Source organism: Canis lupus, chromosome 19, assembly GCF_011100685.1.
Source record: "Canis lupus familiaris isolate Mischka breed German Shepherd chromosome 19, alternate assembly UU_Cfam_GSD_1.0, whole genome shotgun sequence".
Taxonomy (NCBI): Eukaryota; Metazoa; Chordata; class Mammalia; order Carnivora; family Canidae; genus Canis; species Canis lupus.
Window position 1 is genome coordinate 34,919,615 of NC_049240.1, and position 20,810 is coordinate 34,940,424.

General features: G+C 33.8%; 1 protein-coding gene and 1 long non-coding RNA gene across 9 annotated transcripts in view; one reads left to right on the forward strand and one right to left on the reverse strand.

The window, feature by feature from the left end:
• LOC111091160 overlaps window positions 1–20,810 on the forward strand; it is a 129,640-nt gene that overhangs the window by 29,630 nt on the left and 79,200 nt on the right. The gene's annotated exons all lie outside the window — the stretch shown is intronic.
• Window positions 1–20,810, reverse strand: part of DPP10 (dipeptidyl peptidase like 10) — a 1,276,525-nt gene that overhangs the window by 21,842 nt on the left and 1,233,873 nt on the right. For all 5 annotated transcript variants that reach the window (XM_038564992.1, XM_038564993.1, XM_038564994.1 and 2 more), the window contains 2 exons: window positions 18,387–18,485; window positions 18,210–18,279 (listed from right to left, as the gene is read on the reverse strand). In XM_038564992.1, the coding sequence (XP_038420920.1) occupies window positions 18,210–18,279; window positions 18,387–18,485 (169 nt within the window). The remainder of the gene's footprint in view (window positions 1–18,209; window positions 18,280–18,386; window positions 18,486–20,810) is intronic.

Sequence of the window (20,810 nt, forward strand, 5' to 3'; positions counted from 1 at the left end):
ATTATTTTTAAAAATTTTAATTCAAATACAGTTAACATACAGTGCTATATTAGTCTCAGGCATATAGTCATCTTCATCTTTTTTACTATGGTATTTTGTTTTACTCTCTCTGTTTCAGAAATTTCTGGGGGTCCATAGAAAGGAGGGTATTTCAAGGCTGAGAGTGGGGACATACAATTTTGTTGAAGGTTGTGGTAAAAGACAATTCCACCTGTTCTAAGCAGTGGAAAGACTGTAGCAACATGAAATGTGTATCTTATAACACAGACAGCAAAATTAAGACTGAACTTTTCTTAAGAATTAAGGTCTTAGAAGGCAGTCTTCATTTATTTCAAAATCTTCAGCACTAAGTATGTCTGTATGGAGAGAGAGTTCAGGATATGAGCATATAATAAAATATAGAAAAAAAAGATCAGTAAACACACAATATCCAAAAGGCCTTTAGAATGACAAACAATCTTTTAATTTTTTTTTTTATTTATTTATGATAGTCACACAGAGATAGAGAGAGAGGCAGAGACATAGGCAGAGGGAGAAGCAGGCTCCATGCACCGGGAGCCTGACGTGGGATTCGATCCCGGGTCTCCAGGATCGCGCCCTGGGCCAAAGGCAGGCGCCAAACCGCTGCGCCACCCAGGGATCCCCAACAATCTTTATGACTAACCAAAACACCATCATTACCAAAATTGAATTCAAGCGAACACCAGCTAAAGCGTGCAGACTACATGTTTGGTCATGTTCACAAATTGCTACTTAAATCCATGTAAAGAGAGCTGAAGACCTATGTTTTGGTCCTGACTTGGTTAGGATATGCTGAGTTACCCTGAGTAAATTATATGCTGTTTTTATTTTTATTTTTTTGTAATAAAATAGTTTTATGTTGTAAATAGTTAAGATCACCTGTAGTACACTTTAAGAAGTCTTTTCCTAACCAGTAAAACTTGGTTACAATAGATGGAAGGAAAATACTTTTGAATGAGTACACTTTCCTTGACTAATCTATTGCATGGCAAGATTTCTTTTCCTATGTGGTAGAACTTTAAAATTGCTATACTAGCAGCTGTGTATCTGTCCACTGGGGTGTGGAAGGGAAGGGGCATAGGGGACTTAGTCATCTGCTGGATGATTCAATAGAAGGTGAGTTTGACATAGGACATTTGCCTTAAACAATATTTGTCTTGCCTTCATCTGAAATTTATTTAATAGAAATTTATAGTTAGTGACGGTTTGGTTATAGCATTAAGTTTGACCTCTTTCAAGCAATACACGCATAGTGATACATACATTGGCTAAGAGCTTCTTCACCAATTCCTTCTTTTTCTCATTTTAAGATCCTTAGATTTCTTCTCATGGATGGATTGCCCTACAGACAGAACAGTAGGATGACTTTTCTCCTATATTTATTAACTACAATATGAGAAATAACATTTTTTTCCTGTCAGAGAACTATTTCTCATCCACATCCCTATCTATCTTCACTAGGAATATCACTTAATTTCTGCAACTTTATGATCCTGTGGTTTGTTTATAATATAATTTTTGGCTGAATATCTTTTTTCCCCCTGAGTTATAGGGAAGTATTTGATAGGTCTAGGTTATTTTTAGGCTTCTGCCTAGAGCCATTCTTATACTGGCAAAGCCTGTGTTTCTGGTGGTGGTTATGATAAGGCCTACCTGATAATATATACAAAATTAGGCTTATCAACAAAATTCTCAAATTATATTACATCTTCAACACTTGTGTCCATATAGTTGAATTCACAGATCCTGTTTAGTATTAAACCTTTTAGAAAAATGGCATTAATCCACTGGGATTAGGAATTACAGGGATGTGGGGTGCCATCCTGGAAAAGGTATGGCTGTGATTAGGCACTAAAGCTGAACAGAGATCAGACTGCCCTCCAGGTGGACTTGCATGATCACTACTCGTGGACCATGCTTTCGTACTGAAACTGTGAACCTTAATGATGGCTTAGTTCGAAAATTGTACATTTAGGCCACTTAGTTTTGAATTTCTCTATCCTTGTGTGTTTTCATATGCTTTTGGGGGGTGGTGTAGAGTTCACATTCACATGTTTCTGTTGTACCTGTGTTAAATGACTTAAATTTGTAAATCAAACTATGAAATAAAACTTATCCACTGGGGGGTGGGGGGTGGGAAACTGAGTTGAGCCCAGATCCAGTGGCTTTAGCGAATTTAGGTAATTCCTGAGTCTTTGTAAAACAGCAGTCAAGTTTTTCTTCTTTTCTTGGGCCTAAGGAAAAATTCAGTTGCATTAAAAATCTTCTACTTTTTTTCTGGATTATATAATTTGTGACATTGAAATTAGGTATTCTTTCTAAGTCATTTTTTTCCAGTAAGCTTTCTTTATATTCAAAAAGCTATTGAGACACATAATTTAATGGTTTTTTTTCTTGATCAGAATTTGGATCTCTGAATGTGAGAGGCAAAAAGGGATCTTTTCATCCTTTCCCTACTCCTCCACTCAATCTCTCCCCTTTCCTCCTATTTGTTAATAGAATAAGCTTCCTCATATCAGGGTCACTTTATGTCCCTGATTCTTCCTTGTTTTGAAAGGAATTCAGTCATATTTTTCTTTGATATTTCTTGAATAAAAGCCAGAGATTGTAGCCTTAGCATGACACAAAAACTGCATAACAATTATCATTAGAATAATGAAGAAAAAGCAGAATCCAGTTCATTAAATCAAGTTATTTCTATTGTAGGATGCCAAAAAAAATGAAGAGCTTATCAGAACGCAGGTTGAGATACTGAACAGCATGGTTATTAATGAGCCAGCTATAAAACTCAAAAATGGACTGTTAGTATTATCCACACAAAATTAACCTCAGGATAAACATCTTAGCACATGAAAATATTGGAAGAGAACCAACAGCAAAGGGCCTCAGGGATATCTCACAGATAGAAATTGTGCAATAAAATGGGAGCCAGTTCCAAGCTCCTAATCATCTCTGCTGTCAGAGTCTTACTACATTAATTCTTACCCACTGGCCAGTTTCCATTTGTGATAATTTCTGACAGAGTGGCTGAAGAGGTATAAAGAGAAGGGGGTTTGGTGATATTTACCTTCAGTTGCTGGGAATGACTATATCATTCATCACTGAGGTAGACCAGCATTTGTTCCACTTCTTTGGATCTCTTTAGAGAGGGCCAGTCAAAAGTATGTTTAGCACATTGTATTAACAGATCAAGAACAGGAGAGCTGGCCTTATGCTACATGTGTATATAACTGTTATGTAAATCTCTTATACAGCAGGTCTGCTTTAGATATTATAATACAAAAGCCAACATATAAAATATGTTGGCTTAAAAAACATAGGAATTTTCCAAATAAAAATAGAACAAAGCATGTGTATCTTTAAAAAAAAAAACAAAAAACAAAACAAAACAAAAAAAAAACGGCAGCAGCTGACCATCTCCATAACAGTGTCCTATTTTTCATTTTCTTTTTTTTTTTTTTTAAAGATTTTATTTATTTATTCATGATAGTCACAGAGAGAGAGAGAGAGGCAGAGACACAAGCAGAGGGAGAAGCAGGCTCCATGCACCGGGAGCCCGATGTGGGATTCGATCCCGGGTCTCCAGGATCGCGCCCTGGGCCAAAGGCAGGCGCCAAACCGCTGCGCCACCCAGGGATCCCTATTTTTCATTTTCTAATGGAGAATACAATTCCCCATGGGACTATTGTGAATGTTAACATGGAGGCAAATAATACATGGGCTATATGTCAGGGATGACAGTGGGTTTCTAATACAGGAAAGGATGACAGTTATATACAAACTTTGAATCTGCATGTTATCCTCAGTGGGACATTATTCCCCTTCAATAATATGTGGTGGTTATATGATACATTGTGTTTTCCCTAATTATGGAATCTGGATTCTAGAAGCCAATTAATTTATCAACTGGAAAATGTGCCTGTATAAATGCAGGTGATACTCAGTTTACTTTATGTGTTAGTTAAATAGAAATACTAATAAGTGCTAACTATGGACAGTTATTAGAAGAACCATTTTACAATTTAGTAAACTGAGACACAGGTAAAGCAACTGTAAACCATAGATGAATAACCCAGATAGATCTTTGAGAGAACACAATTATAAAAGTAGACCTCAGCAAAACATTAATTTACTATCTTTGACATATAAATAATTACATTCTTAACTTAAAAAGAATTTAGAATTCTTAGCTGAAATAGAATTAAGAACATAAGATTTTGAAAGCCTTATTTTTTTTTACCAAGTTCTAACTCTGGGCCTTTTCCTGAATTTATATAATATCTTTTTAATGTTTCTTATCCCTAGAATTGTTTAGGGAAAAGTAGTAAAAGTCTGAAAATGTACCTTTTGGCTAAGTGTTAACAACTCTTAGTAGATGTCTGACAGGGACACTCTACCAACTACTTCTGATTACAGCATCTGCCCAAGCACTCATTGGACTATGAGAAGAAAAGTAAAATGATGTGTAAATATTGTCTGGTAAACTGAATGATATATAGATGATTTTCCCATGAATATCCATATAAAGATATATATGTTATGTTTACATATGTCATACATATATGTCTATATGTGTATAACACTTTCTATACTTTTCATTCTTAAAGATGCAGTCGGTTCTGTCCAATATGTGTTCATTTGGTATGATATATTTCATGTGATGGATTAAAAGGGAAATAATGCCAACCTAGATGTCACTATGGTGTTGGCACAGATTTTTAAAGATGTTAATATTTGAAGATAGGGAGATACTTTCTTACAATGAAAGGGAAAGCTTTAACAATATATTAAGAAAAAAAATGAAAATCAGTAGAATCACCTTGATTTAGGGAAGTTATGGATGGCATAGTAGCTCTCAAAATCACTAGGTCCCTCTATGTTGGGCTCTTTGGTGACAACTGAGAGTTCTAATTATAGAGTTAGCAAAGCCATGGACTAGAATAAGCAGTGGATGAAGGGCACACTTAGATCAGGTTTATAATTTTGATTAAAATAATATAAAAAATGGCTAGAAGAGAATGCCCTCAAAGAGGAAGTACAAATGCCTATTTCCATGCTTAAAAAAAAAACAAAAAAACTAATTCTAGGTAAAAATGTTATTTATGATTTAACCCTACAAGTATTTTAATAGGCATATTACTGTTTATGGTTTTGTTTTAAAAGTTTAATAGTTTTGAGTTTCTTCCCCAGTCTCATTTCTCCTAGATATCCTATAAATTTTAATGTGTGATCTTGTTTAATACTTATTTCTTTGGAATATACGTGTGATGTTATAAGAGAAAGGCCTTTGCTTCTGGCAGAGCTTCTCATTGTCACTGACACCCCTTAACTCTGCTTTGCCTATATGCTGCATAGCTTTATATGAGTCATAGTAGATTTTTATATTTGAAGCAAACAGGGAGAAGGGATAAGAGAATCTTTGAATAATGTGTCATTGATGTACTCTAACTTGGGGTTTTGTTGGATTACCAAGGGAGAAAGCACAGTATCTCATCATCTCTAGTTTAAATTTTCAAGGACACATTAAATTACTAACATTTAATATTCTGTCATGGATTTTAGAAACAAAAATCATTAAACTACAAAAAATAATAATTTAAATAAAAGTGTATTTTTACATTTATGACCTAATATATGACCACCGAAACTTTAAAAACAGAGTAAATTAGCAAGTATTTCTTATGAAAAGCATTTTGTAGTGTACCTTTATATATAAAATGTAACTGTAGGTTTTAAACAATATCATTCATGTGAAACTATAATTCATGCCATTCATATGAAATCATTAATATCTGTATTAAGAGAGGAAGAGAGCTAAAATGGTATAAATATCAAAGTCATAGAAGTGAATTATATATTTTTCTCCCTCTATATATAGATCTGTCAATTTAAAAGAATCATCAAAGAGAATATGATAGTTTTTACATTATATATACATTTTGTAAATTTAGAATTTTTTTTCATGTGTCACCTTCTCAAGACCACCACCCTTGTGTACACTTTTAAATAGTACTAGGAAATTAATACTGACATTTACAATGCATTATCTATAGATTGTGAAAGAACAAGGTCCAATTTGTTCAAGGTTAAATGGAACAATAGCCTTCTCTCCTTCCATTACCCAGATTGAACGCCACTGTCTTTTCTTTCATTTCATTTCATTTCATCTGCATTTCACTGTGGGTGAATTTTTCATCTGCTTAAATGTGGAAGGTTTAAAAAAATGAGAAAAATCAGAAACTTAAAATTTAAGTTTTGACCTGTATTACATGACAAAGCAATAATAATAACTCTTTAAGGCAAGTACTAGCTATTTCTCATCTATATACATTCAATATATGTGTTAGTTTTGTAAGAAATGAGAGTGAAGTATATATTTGGCATCAACAGGTGGAAGATCAAATAATGTTACAGGTTTTAGAATATATGTGTCTTTTGGGAAACAAACTTACTTCTGACCATCTCAAAAGTATATGAATCCACAAAATAAATGATGGATATAAAGATTTTTCAGAAAGTGAACATTTTAGTTGGAATTTTATGAAATAGTCTGGGTGAGAATTTTATCTCTCATGTGGAATATCTGGAAACTTAATCATGCATCTTATAATTATTTTATACCAATGAATTAACATGGTACAGGTGGAAAAGTCTACATTCTAGAAATTATTATAAATTTAACTGGAAGAAAAAATATCTAAGAATTTCGTTGTAGTGAAGTCTCCATTGATTCTGGTCAGCATTTTTGATAATTTTCCAATAAAAAAATTAATCAATGGGCTATGCAACAAGATAGAATTAAGTAATAAAAAGAGCAGCTTTTTGATCCAAAAAAGAAAGAAATAAAACTTGGGTTCCAACCCTAATTTTATCCTGCTCAAAATCTTAGAGATAATATACATGACCTATTTTAGTCACAATTTCCTTGTGTTAAATGAAGACAATGATATTCATCTTGCATGGTTTCTGTAAGGTTTAAAGGTCATATCTCCACATCCTTAAAATTATGTCCCTTATCCAATAAATAATTATTTTAAGATGCTGAATAATCAAATGTTAAAGAGAAACACTGAAAAAATAACATGAAAATCAATTATTAGGCATTATCTGGGAAGATTATTAGGAAATGAGAACTGCACCTCACATTTTTCTAAGTGGGAAACTACACGGCAGAGAAATTAATTTATTCAAAGACTGAATTTAAACACATTATAAACTTTCAAATCATTTATATCTCCCTCATTCCCTATCTTGATTGATTCATTCCCAGTGATTAACTCAGGGTTGATTGATTTGTTTGACATTCATTCATTTACTCATTCATTCTGTCAATATTTCCTGAACATAAATAATGCTTCTGTCAGTGTTAAGGCAAAATAATACAAAAGGAGTTCTTATAAACAAGGAATTTATAGTTAATAGGAGAGATAGCAAAGCAAATATTATAATCTGGTGTGGTTATATAACAGAGGTGTGCATATAATTTGAGGAAATACATTTGTAAGTATTAAGGGAAAGTTTTCCAGCAGGTTAAAAAAAAAAAAGTACTGAAAGACTAAAAAAACACATAAAAAAACACAGAGGAATGATCTAGAAATTGGTATTTTCTTCATTAAAGCAGTTTTTAATTTATTTTTCATTTTATGTTTTTTAAAGATCTAGAAACTGAATCTCTACTAGGAGGTAGGTGGAATCCGATTAAATCAAGAGAGCTACATTTTCAGATATGGATCACACAAAGTTCACTTTAGCATCAGAGTGGAATTAACATTAAAAGATGATAGAGCAACAAACTTCAGAAAAGAAGTGTAGGTAGAGAGCAGAGTGGCAGATTGGAGTTGACTTATCCAGATATGGTGTCTACCTGTACAGGGCTTCAGAAGAAGAGTGTGGGCTCCTGGACAACCCCACTGGTTCAAAGATGAAGGCAAGATACTGAAGTCCCATGAACATGATGTTATTAAAATTGTAAACAATATCCATATTGTTTGTTGAAAGGAAAGTATGTTCATGAGAACAAGTAATGATATTATCTTGATTGTTGGACATGAGTGGCTGGATAATTTCTCTCACTACATATGTACCAATTAATTATATCCTGCTATTTAACAATATAGAAAAGAGCTGACAAACAGTTCACTTCCATCTAGAAGACCAAGTTGTAGTACTTTGATATGCATGACATTGAATGAATTCTGATATTATCCAGATAAAAATGAATCATGATCTCCAGTTAGAATAACTTAGTGGAAAAACTAATAGTGATCATATTCATATGTCTTCATGGTTGTAGCAAACAACCTTTCATTTTTAATAATACTACATCTGTCTGGATTGTGTCCTACCATGTTCTAGCCATTTAGGTTCATATGTATTTATCAAATAAACACCTGTAACTGTAGGCTATTTCCCACATAATCTGTAGTCTTGGATCATAAAAGAAAGATTAGTAAGTTTTTATAGGGTTTCTCTATGTATGCCAGGCTTTATGAAGACACACTTAACAAATCTAAAAAAGAATCATAGATTTCAAGATGCTTGCAATCTTTTATCTCTCCACAGCCATTGGCATAACTTCTTGCACACGAAAGCAACATGAAAGTGTGTTATACTAAATCACATATATGAGTAGAAAATAAGAATAACAAAAAAACAAACAATTCAAGGTGAAAAATGCTGAAATGGATATAGATACATTTAATACAAAGATGAATATAGACTACTGGGTACTTCAGGGCTCCCTCTAATGTTAGACTAGAGAAAGACAATTAGCTATCTGAAGGGAGAATAGAGTAGGAAAGAAAAAGGAGGTCATGACCCCATAGAGACTACAGTAAATGGAGGCCACTGGGATTTATCTGTAATAGTAATGCTTCGCAGATTTTCTATTACAGTAAAATATTCTGTTGCCATTGATTCACTTTTACTTTGAAGATCACAAAATTAGGTTTGGGTTTCAGAAAATGTGGCCACAGAGAGATCCTCAGAAGACTATTTCTTCTGAGGTTCCTTAAAGATTTAGTAGAAAGGGGATTCCAGATTGTCAGAGGCTACTTTCTTCAAGGCCAATCTTCCTTCCAGCTACTCAGGTATTTGCTGCAGCCTGTCTCCAACTGAAAAATTCATCATAGAATTTCCTGGATGTAAATCCATCTGTATAGGTGAAGAAAGGACTTACATAGTCTGTCAGGTAAGTTGAACATGAAAGTCTGTCAGGTACTAGATAGACTGCACAGAATAGCAAAAAAGTAGTGACACCAAAATCACTAAATCATCTCAGCCTCATTAAAATAATAGTCACTTTATTATTTCTGTCTAATTGTCCATTTAGAAAAAAAATTCAATTATACTTTCTTTATACAGTGGGGATTCCACTTGTCACTGAAAACATGTCTAATTTTAAGAGAGAAAAAACAGACCTTTAAATTATAAGCAACCTATAAAAACAAAAAGCTATTTTCACCCACATAGATTTACAAGCATAAATATATAAATATTTCAGAAATGAAAACAGCTTAAAACACTAGACCACTTTATTTAAAAATAAAGTAAAAAAAATCCTCAATCTGGCATAGTAAGTCATATTCTGCAAAACTTCTGAGAATTTACCTCTGAAAACAAGAAGTTTGGATAAATTAATATTTGCTCTAATCAGCATATACAAATAAAATACTTTCATTTTTCCCTTTATCAACCAAAGAATAGCAAAGAAAATTCTATAGGATTGATTAGATTATCTGCTTTCATAATGAATGTCTGTTATATAACTATAGGTGCTAAATTATACATTACATATTTCTATTGATAATTTAGAAAATATTTTTTATTTTTAATTGTATATTATGTGAAAAACAGCTTTCAAAGAAAATAATGGCTACTAGGTCATCTTTATCCATAATTTTTTTCATAATTATTTTAGTGGTCTTTGACATTTTTATTTTATTTAACTTTTTCATTTTAATTGTAATATAGTTAACATACAGTGTTATACTAGTTTCAGTTGTATGATATAATGCTTCAACAATTCTATACATTACTCTGTGCTCATTATGATAAGTGCACTCTTTAATTCCCATCCCTTATTTCACTCATACCCTCACCTGTCTATCTCCCTTCTGGTTACCATCAGTTCTCTATAGTTAAGAGTCTATTTCGTGGTTTCTCTCCCTCCCTTCCTCCCCCACTTTGTTTTGTTTCTTAAATTCCACATGAGTGAAATCATATGGTATTTGTCATTCTCTGATTGAGTTATTTCACTTAGCATTTTCCTCTCTAGTTCTATCCAAGTTGTTGCAAATGGCAAAATTCCATTTTTTTATGGCTCAATAATATCACATTGTATACCATCGTATACCATATCTTTATCCATTCCTTTATTATTGGAAACTTGGGCTGCTTCCATAATTTGGCTGTTGTAAATAATACTGCAATAAACATAGAAGTGTATATAGCCTTTCAAATTAGCATTTTGTATTCTTTGGGTAAGTACCCAACGGTGTGATTACAGATCAGAAAGTAATTTTGTTTTTAGTTTTTTGAAGAACCTCCATACTGCTTTCCAGAGTGGCTGCAACAGGTTGCATTCCCATCAACATGCATGAGGATTCCATTCTCTCCACATCTTTGCTAACACGTTTCTTGTGTTGTTGATTTTAGCCATCTGACAAGTGTGAGATGTTATTGCTGTTTTGATTTACACTTCCTTAATGATGAGTGATGTTGAGCATCTTTTCATGTATCTGTTGGCCATCTGCATTTCTTCTTTGCAGAAATATCTGTTCATGTCTTCTGCCCAATTTTTAATTGGGTTATTTGTTTTTGGAGTGTTGACTTGTATCAGTTTTTTATGTATTTTGAATACTATATCAGACCTGGCATATGCAAATATCTTTTCCCATTCCATAGGTTGTCTTTTAGTTTTGCTGATTATTTCCTTCATTGTGCAGTTTGTTTTTTTTTAATGTAGTCCCAATAATTCATTTGCTGCTTTTTTTCCCTTGCCCCAAGAAGGAGATCTAACTAGAAAAATATTGCTATGGCCTACATAAGAGAAATTGCTGCCTATGCTCTATTTTAGGATTTTTATGGTTTCAAGTCTCACATTTAGGTCTTTAATCTACTTTGAATTTATTTTTGTGTCTGATATAAGAAAGTGGTCCAGTTTCATTCTTTTGCATGTAGCTATCCAGTTTTCTCAATACCACTTGTTGAAGAGATTATCTTTTTCCCATTACATATCCTTGCCTCCTTTGTTGAAGATTAATTGACCATATAGTTTTGGGCTTATTTCTGGGTTTTCTGTTCTGTTCTATTTATCTCAGTCTATTTTTGTGCCAGTATAACACTCATTTGATTATTACAGATTTGTAATAAAACTTGAGGTTGGAATTGTGATGCCTCTAGTTTTGCTTTTTCTTTTTCAATGTGGTTTTGCCTATTCAGGGACTTTTGTTATTCCATACAAATTTTAGGATTATTTGTTCTAGTTCTGTGACAAATGCTATTGGTATTTTGATATGGATTTCATTAAATCTGTAGATTGGTTTGGGTAGTATGGACATTTTAACAATATTTGTTCTTCCAATCCATGAGCATGGAATATCTTTCTATTTGTTTGTTTTCAATTTCTTATATCAATGATTTAATACTTTTCAGAGTATAGGTCTTTCACCTCCTTAATTAAGTTTATGCCTAGGTATTATTTTTGGTGCAATTGTAAATAGGATTGCTTTCTTAATTTCTCTTTCTATTGCTTCATTATTGTACAGAAAAGCAATGGATTTCTGTACATTGATTTTGTATCTTAACATTACTGAATTTGTGTATTCGTAGTTTTTTGGTGGAGTCTTTTGAGTTTTCTGTATATAGTACCATGTCATTGCAAATAGAGGAAAGTTTTACTTCTTTGTCAAATTGGATGATTTTATTAGTTTTTCTTATCTGATTGCTGTGGTTAGGATTTCTAGTACTATGTTAATAAAAATAGTGAAAGTGGACATCCTTGACTTGTTCCTTATCTTAGTGGAGGGCTCTCAGTTTTTTATTGTTAAGTATAATTTTAGCTGTGGATTTTTCATATATGGCCTTTAATATGTTCCCTTTAAACGTACTTTTTTAAAAAATATCTTATTTATTTATTCATGAGAAACACAGGAGAGAGAGAGAGAGGCAGAGACACAGGCAGAGGGAGAAGCAGGCTCCATGCAGGAAGCCCGATGTGGGACTCAATCCTAGGACTTCAGGATCACGCCCTGAGCTAAAGGCAGATGCTTAACTGCTGAGCCACCCAGGCATCCCTATCCTTGCTCTTGATGTGATATATAATGTTGATTGATTTGCCAATGTTGAACTATGGTTGCTTCCTGGGAATAAATCCTACTTGATTTTGATGAATGAATTTTTTTTTAATTTTTATTTATTTATGATAGTCACACAGAGAGAGAGAGAGAGAGAGAGAGGCAGAGACACAGGCAGAGGGAGAAGCAGGCTCCATGCACCGGGAGCCCGACGTGGGATTTGATCCCAGGTCTCCAGGATTGCGCCCTGGGCCAAAGGCAGGCGCTAAACCGCTGTGCCACCCAGGGATCCCCAGTGAATGAATTTTTTAATGTATTGTTGGACTCAATTTACTGATATTTTGTTGAGGTTTTTTGGTATTTATTTTCATCAGAGATATTAGCCTATAATTCTCTCTCTTGCGTGCGCTCTCTCTCTGTAGTGTCTTTTGGTATCAGGGTAATGCACTCTTCATATAATGAATTTGGAAGTTTTCCTTCCTTTTAGTTTGGAATAGTTTGAGGAGAAAAGGTATTAACTTTTCCTTAATTGTTTAGTAGAATTCACCTGTGAAGCCATCTGGTCTTAAGTTTTTGTCTGCTGGGAATGTTTTGATTACTGATTCAATTTCATTGCTGATAATTGGTCTGTTAAATTTCTAGTTCTTCTTCAATTTTAATTTTAATAAATTATATGTGTCTAGGAATTGATCAATTTCTTCTAGGTTGTCCAATTTGTTGACATATATTTTTTCATTGTATTCTTATAATCCTTTTTATTTCTATGGTTTTAGTTGTGATGGGTGCATAAATATTTACAATTGTTATATCTTCCTGTTGCTTGTCCCCTGAAGGATTCTCTATCTCTTGTTACAGTCTTTGTTTTAAAATATTTTGTTTAATATAAATATTGCTACCCTGGCATTCTTTTCACACCTGTTTACATGATAAATGCTTCCTTGTTCCTTTACTTTCAATCTGCATGTATCTTTAGGTCTAAAATGAGTCTCTTGTATGCAGCATATAGATCTTGTTTTTTCATCTATTTTGTCACCCTTTGTCTTTTGATTGGAATATCCCACTTTCATTCAATTACCTATTGGTAATTACTGATAGGTAGGTACCTATTGTCTTTTTTTTTTTAACTTATTTTATGGTTGTTTTTGTAATTTTTCTCTGTTCCTTTCATCCCTTGCTCTTTTCTCTCACAATAAGTTGATTTTCTTTAGTGATATACATGGATTATTCACTTTATTATTTCAAAGCACGTCACTAGTTTGTGATTTGTGGTTACCATTTGGTTTTATATAACATCTTCTGTGCATAGCAGTGTATATAAGTTTGAACTCATTCTTTACAACTTTCCTTCTAGGAATATGGTGTCATATTTTATATCTTTTTATTTTGTGAATTCCTTGACTGATTTTTAAAAATACACTTATTTTTCCTGCTTTTGTGCTTTCTACTTTCCTTACTCTAGCTTATGGTCTTTCCTTTACACTCAAAGAACCCCCTATAACATTTCTTGCAGGGCTCATTTAGTGGTCATGAGTTCCTTTAACTTTTGTCTGTCTGGAAAATTCTTTCTCTCTCCTTCTATTCTGAAGGATAGCCTTGCTGGATACAGTATTCTTGGCTGCAGATTTTTCCCTTTCAGCATTTTGAATAGATCATGTCAGTCCCGCTGGCTTGCAAGGTTTCTACTAAAAAATCATTTGATAGCCTTATGTGTTTTTTTTGTGTCTAACTGCTTTCTTCTGCTTTTAAAATTCTCTATCACTTCATTTCCCTACTTAATTAATGTGTATCTTGGTGTGCACCTCCTTGGGTGGATTTTTTGGAGGATGATCTCTGTGCCTAGGTTACCTGGATTTGTTTCCTTTCCCAGATTTGGGAGATTTACAACTATTATTTTTTCAAATAAACTTTCTGCCCACTTTTTTTCTTTTGATGCTACAATGCAAATGTTATTACACTTGATGGTATCACTGAGTTCTCTATTTTCATTTTGGTTTTATACATATATGTTATATGTATATATATACACAGATATATATATACACACACACTTGTATATAACGTGTATATATATATATTTTTTTTTCTTCCCCCTATCTTCTCAGCTTGATTACTTTCTATGTCTTCTCTCCTCCAGGACACCAGTCCAATCTTCTGCTTCACCTACTGTTTATTACATATAGTGTATTTTTAAATTAATTTATTGTGCTGCTAATCTTAATTTTTTTTTAATCTCATTAACTGTCTCACTGATGTTCTCTACCCTCTTCTTAAGTCTAGTAAGTACCTTTATGATCATTACTTTAAAATCCCTAACAGGCATATTTATCTCCATTTTGTTTTGGTCTTTTGCTGTGATTTTGTTTTATTCTTTTATTTGGGGCATATTCTGCTGTTTCATTTTTTCTTTCTGTGTAGGTTTCTATGTGTTAGGGGAGATAACCACATCTGTACTTGGCAACTAATGGTCTTATGAAGAAGAGGTCCTGTAGTTTCTTTCTGTGCAGTATCCTCTTTTACCAGAACCCACAGTTTCAGGCGTGTCTCCTCTATCTTATGTATGTACCCTGCTATTGTGACTGAACTGCTTTTTCCTTCAGTCCAGTTGTCTGCAATAGCTTTCTTTGACTGTTGTGGGCAGTTTTTACTCCCTAGGGTGTCAGTGGGCCACAATGGGCTTGAGTTGAGTTAGACCAGGCATTGGCCAGAGATGTAGCAGCACCAAATTGCAGGGCACTTCCCTGGTTGTCCCCTGAGAAGCTTTCATTGCACAATGCGGTCTGCAAACAGACTAGTTTTCTGCCTCCAGCCTACTACTGGTTCTCTGACTGGTGTATGTTTATTTTTCCTCCCTCAGGCATGAGTCACTTTGAAGTGGTGCTGGCTACTCTAGGGGCTGCTTTCACACTGCCAGGTTGCAGCATCTTGAATGGGCTCTGGTCAAGAGTATATTGGAGAGGGTGGATCCACTGAAGCATAGCATAGGGAGGGCAGGGTGGCAGTGCTAGCAAGTTTTGAGTGCTTCTGTTTTTCTTTAAGAGGGGCCCTGTACCTCCCAGACTGAGATGGTGTCTGAAGCAGTAGATCCATGGAAGCTGATAATTTTAACTATTAAAAATACCAGTGCTAATAATAACTATGTTTATGGTTACAATTTATTAAGCAATGAGTGCAAGCATTTATGATCTACCAAACACTATGGTGACACATTTTTAAATATCCCAAGTTATCATTTGCAGTTTATTTATAAGGAAGCTGAAGCTTAGGGACACCTGGGTGGCTCAGTGGTTGAATGCCTGCCTTTGGCCCAGGGCATGATCCTGGAGTCTCGGGATCAAGTCCTACATTGAGCTCCCTGCATGGAGCCTGCTTCTGCTTCTCTCTCTGCCTGTATGTCTGCCATTCATTCTCTCTCTCTCTCTCTCTCTGTCTCATGAATAAATAATCTTTTTTTTAAATGAAGCTGAAACTTAGAAAAATTATGCAATGTATTGGTAAATCTTTGAGCTGAGATTTGAACCCAAGCACACCTGACTCCTACACCAGTTCTTTTACTCTATTATCCTGCCTATAAAAAAGACCTGACTATCCCTTTTCTAACAAGAGAAATTGTCTTGTACTAATCTATATTTCTTCTTACAAACTAAAAATCACCCATAATAAAACTCATATCAGATGCCAAAACAAGTCGGTTACTTTCTCTGACTCAAGGCTAGAGAGAATCTGTAATTCCTGTCTACGTTTCACCCTAAAGTGTGACTACTATGGAACCAGTGGATAGGCAAGTGATAATAATTGCCTACATAGCCATCTACATAATTGAGGCATGCTTCATGAAAGAATGCCTAGTGTAGGGTTCCTTTACCTGAGAACCATATCCCCTTACCCCCGAGTGAATAAACAGAACAGCCTCTTCTCCCAAATGGTGGCATGACTGAGACAAAATATAGAGTTAAGAATTTTTTCTTTTTTTGTCTCATTTTAATGCCTTAAGTATTGTCCTCAATAAATTACACATATACTTCAAATAGGGATTGAAGAAAAGTAGGTAGAAGAGAGGAGACAGAAGAAGGAATTACAAAAGAGCAAATAAGAACTTTCTTAAGGGAGTCAGCAAGAACTTTCAGGGCCTTCTGGTTATTAGGGACAAAGGAGAATGGTCTGGGCATGAGAAACTAGAAGTCAAGGCATCATCAGCCTAAGATGGACAATGGAATGTGGAGAAATATTAAGTATAATAATTCTGTATTTAGTTGCTTAAAATTAAGTGATAAATTGTTTCTATTTATTAAAGACTCCAAATACAATCTATGTAAAAATAATGAACTATAATAAAAATAATTAAAACAATCATATATGCATGGCATTGTACACGTTATACTCCATTTAATCTAAAAAGTAGACTTAAAACATGGACTGTCTTATAATGCGTTTTATATTTGGAGAAACTGAGCCTTATATGAGGTTAAGTAACTTGCTCAAGGACACAGCTAATAAATGACAAAACTGGAATTCATATCCAGGAAGTTTGATTTCATAGGCTGAACACTTATCCTCTATATTCACTTAGACAAGTTATGCTATTTTCGTTTCTCTTCCTAATAAGGTTCTGATATAATTGTAAACAATTTTAGGCATTGCCATAGAAATATATGTTGGCTGGGTTCTTTTTTTTTTAAAGATGTTTATTTATTTGAGAGAGTGAGAGAGAGAGAGAGCACAAGATGTGGGGAGGAGAAGAGGGAGAGGGAGAAGTAGGCCCACTGAGCAGGGAGCCCGATGCCGGGCTTAATCCCAGGACTCCAGGAACATGACCTGAGCCAAAGACAGACACTCAACTGAATGAGCCACCCAGGCACCCCTGGCTAGGTTCTTAATAATGAAAATAACTAATAACTCTCAGGAATAAAATGCTACATCAATATCAAATAGCCATTAGATGTTAGGGACCTCTGTGCCCAGTACTATTTCAAAGTATGATCTCCGAAAGTGAATGAATTCAATTCCAAAGTCAATTCTATGTTGGAGAAAACCACAAGTCCAGTTTTCTGAGCATGGGAGGTGCTTCCTGCTGACCATGAATCCAGGAAGAAAAACCAGCAGGAGTGATAGAATAACTAGTGGTTTCCGCAATGGAAATAAATGTTTCCTCAGTGTTGCATAAGCAACTGATAAAAAGCATGGAGCCTAACTGTGAAAACATAGATGTACCTTACATTATCTTAAGTGAAATAGGCCAGTCACAAAAAGTCAAATACTGCATGATTCCACTCTTACAAGACATCTAAGATAATCAAACTCCTAGAAGCAGAGAGTAGAATGGTGTTTACCAGGGGAGGGGGAAACAGGAAGTTGGGATTCAATGGGTATAAAGTTTTAGTTATGTAAAATGAGTAAGTTCTAGAGATCTGCTATGCAACACTGTGCCTGTAGTTAACAATACTTTATTGTACATTTAAGATTTGTCCAAAGAGTAGAATATTAAGTATTTTTGCAACAATAAAAAATTGCTTTTATGAATTCAGCATAACTTTGATATGACAAATATATTGCAAAGAAAGAAAATAATAGACCAAGATTATATGTGAAAACCAAACAAAAATAAGAGTAGGGTTTGGTAACTGCTTAAACAGACATCCATAAGCCAAACTACATGTGACATTCTTCCCGGTAGTTAACACTGAGTTCACCTTAGGAGGGTAAGAAGTACAAATTACACATCCTTCCATGTTGATTAGTGCTGGGGTCCTTGATGAGCTCATACCACTGACAGGTGCCCCACTTAACTACATATATAGGACTTCTGTTTTTTACTCAGAATGCTGTCATGTGAGGCATAAGAAAAATTATAAAGCCTTTAGATTCCTTCATTTCAAAAGCAAATGAAATACTTACATTATTAACAGAAGAGCATACTGGTTTCGGTCCGTAAAATCTTTGGGAAAGGACAACTGTAAAGGAAGTTCTTTTAAAGAAAGAGCAGAATATTAAAGATGGAGAGTCATTTACATGTAAAACTGTAAGATGCAGAGAATGTTGTTCTTAAATAACATAGCATGCACAAAACTTTACCATAGTCGTCAATATGAAGCATTTTAATTTCTGACTTTATTATCTTCTTCTTCAGGATAGCTTCCTTCAGCATGGAATTGCCTTCCAGTATAAAATACTCTATAAATCAAAAAAAGTTAATTTAAATAACTACTATGTGTTGATCAGGAATCAGTGCAACACAACAAATAATCATCCAGTAATTATCATTTGGCAAGCACTGTGTTAGGCACTGATTAAACTCTCATAATTTCCCTCCTGGCTGGATTATTACAACAGTTTTCTAACTGAGCTTTCTTATTCCGGTGAAATGTTCTTTACTTTCCCTATACTTGAAATTAGCATTTACATTTTCAAAATGTAAATCTGATAATGTTACTACTCTGCTTAAGAACATTTAAAAGAACACAAAATTTTCTGTCACCTAGTAAGATGACACTGGGATTCCAATACAAAATTATGAGGCATGTAAAAAAATCAGGAAAATATTACCCATGATTAGTACAAAATGTAATCAACAGAAATAATACAAGTGATATAATTGATTGACTATACCTTTGAAAAAGAGAATATGATTATATCTCATGTGTTTATTGAGTTAAAAAATAAGCATGAGATATTGAGATATATGAATGAATTTTTTAAAAAAGACACAAGTTAAAATACTAAAATTTAAAACCTAGTGTTCATAAAAACTAAGATTTAAGATAAAAAATTCTAGGCATTAGCGCAAATTTAGGTACTATAGAAGAAATAATAAATGAATTTGTAAATACAGCAATAGCATTACAAAATAAAAAAACAAGTTGACAAAACATGAACATCAGTAATTTGCTGGATTTTGATTGATGTACTAAATCTATAAATTATTAGGGAGACATAGTGAAAAATAGCCCTATAATCCATTAGTATGTATGTATATCCATTGAGTTTTTAATATCTCTCAATTTTGGAGGAAAACAATGTCTTTCAACATTAAGACATTAAGTATGATATCAATTGTATTTTTATAGATTCTATTCATTTAATTAAGGAATTTCTATTCTATTCTTGCTATTATTTATTTTTATTTTTCAAATTTATCAAATGCTTTCTTCTGAATACTCTGAGTTAATAGTAAAATAAAGTGAATTGCATTGATTGCTGAATGTTGCAGCAATCATGGATTCTTCAGGTAAACCCCATGTACTTATAATATATTATCCCTTTTTATTTTTTTTTTTAAATTTTTATTTATTTATGATAGTCACACAGAGAGAGAGAGAGGCAGAGACACAGACAGAGGGAGAAGCAGGCTCCATGCACCAGGAGCCCAACGTGGGATTTGATCCCGGATCTCTAGGATCACGCCCTGGGCCAAAGGCAGGCGCTAAACCACTGCGCCACCCAGGGATCCCTATATTATCCCTTTTTAAATTGGCATATGTTAGTCTTTAGTGAACTTTGTATCTATACTCACTAGGAAAAAAAATTTAAAAAATTTTTAAAAATATTTTTTTTATTCATGAGAGACACAGGCAGAGGGAGAAGCAGGCTCCATGCAGGGAGCCTGACATGGGACTCAATCCCCGGTCTCCAGGATCACACCCTGGGCTGAAGGTGGCGCTAAACTGCTGAGCCACTGGGGCTGCCCAGAATTTTATTTTTTTAAGCAGTTGCTACACCCAGCATGGGGCTCAAACAACCCTGAGATCAAGAGTAGCACACTCCACCAACTGAGCCAACCAGGCATGCACCACCCCCTTTGTTGTTTTCGTCCTTGTAATATGGATTTTGTTCTGGAATGCTGGCCTTATATTTTTTGAGAGTTTGTGTAAGCTTGGTATAAATATATCGAATATTGCACAGAATTCACCAGTGAAGCTAACTGGAATTTTCTCTGTGGAAGAATATTGAGAATTTTTTCGTAGATAAGGAGATATTTATATAGTGTATTTCTTCCAGATTGTTTAGCAATGAATGTCTTTTAAGAAACTTTCCCACTTCATCTAAAATGTGAGATTCATCGCCTTAAAATCATTTATAGTATTCCATTACTATCATTCTAATGTGTGTAGGATCCATTATTAACATCATGTATTTCATTAATGAAATAGTGATAGTATATGTTTTCTTTGATGATTCTATATAGAACTTTATAAATTTTATTGATTTTTTAAATTTTCTAAAAAATTTATTGATCTTAAAAAAACTTTGTTTTTATACATTTTTTCTACTGCTAGTACATTTCCTTTACCATTTATTTCCACTCTTTATTATTATTTCCTCTCTTCAACTTAATTTGCTTTTTCTAGCTACTTAAGGTAGAAGTTTAGATGATTAATTTTATAGTTTTCCTTCTTTATTAAGCAAGAATTTACAGCTATAAGTTTCTGTCTTGTCAGGTATCTCCAAACTTGAATTAGTTATATTTTCATTTTTCTGTGGCTCAAAGTATTTTCCTAA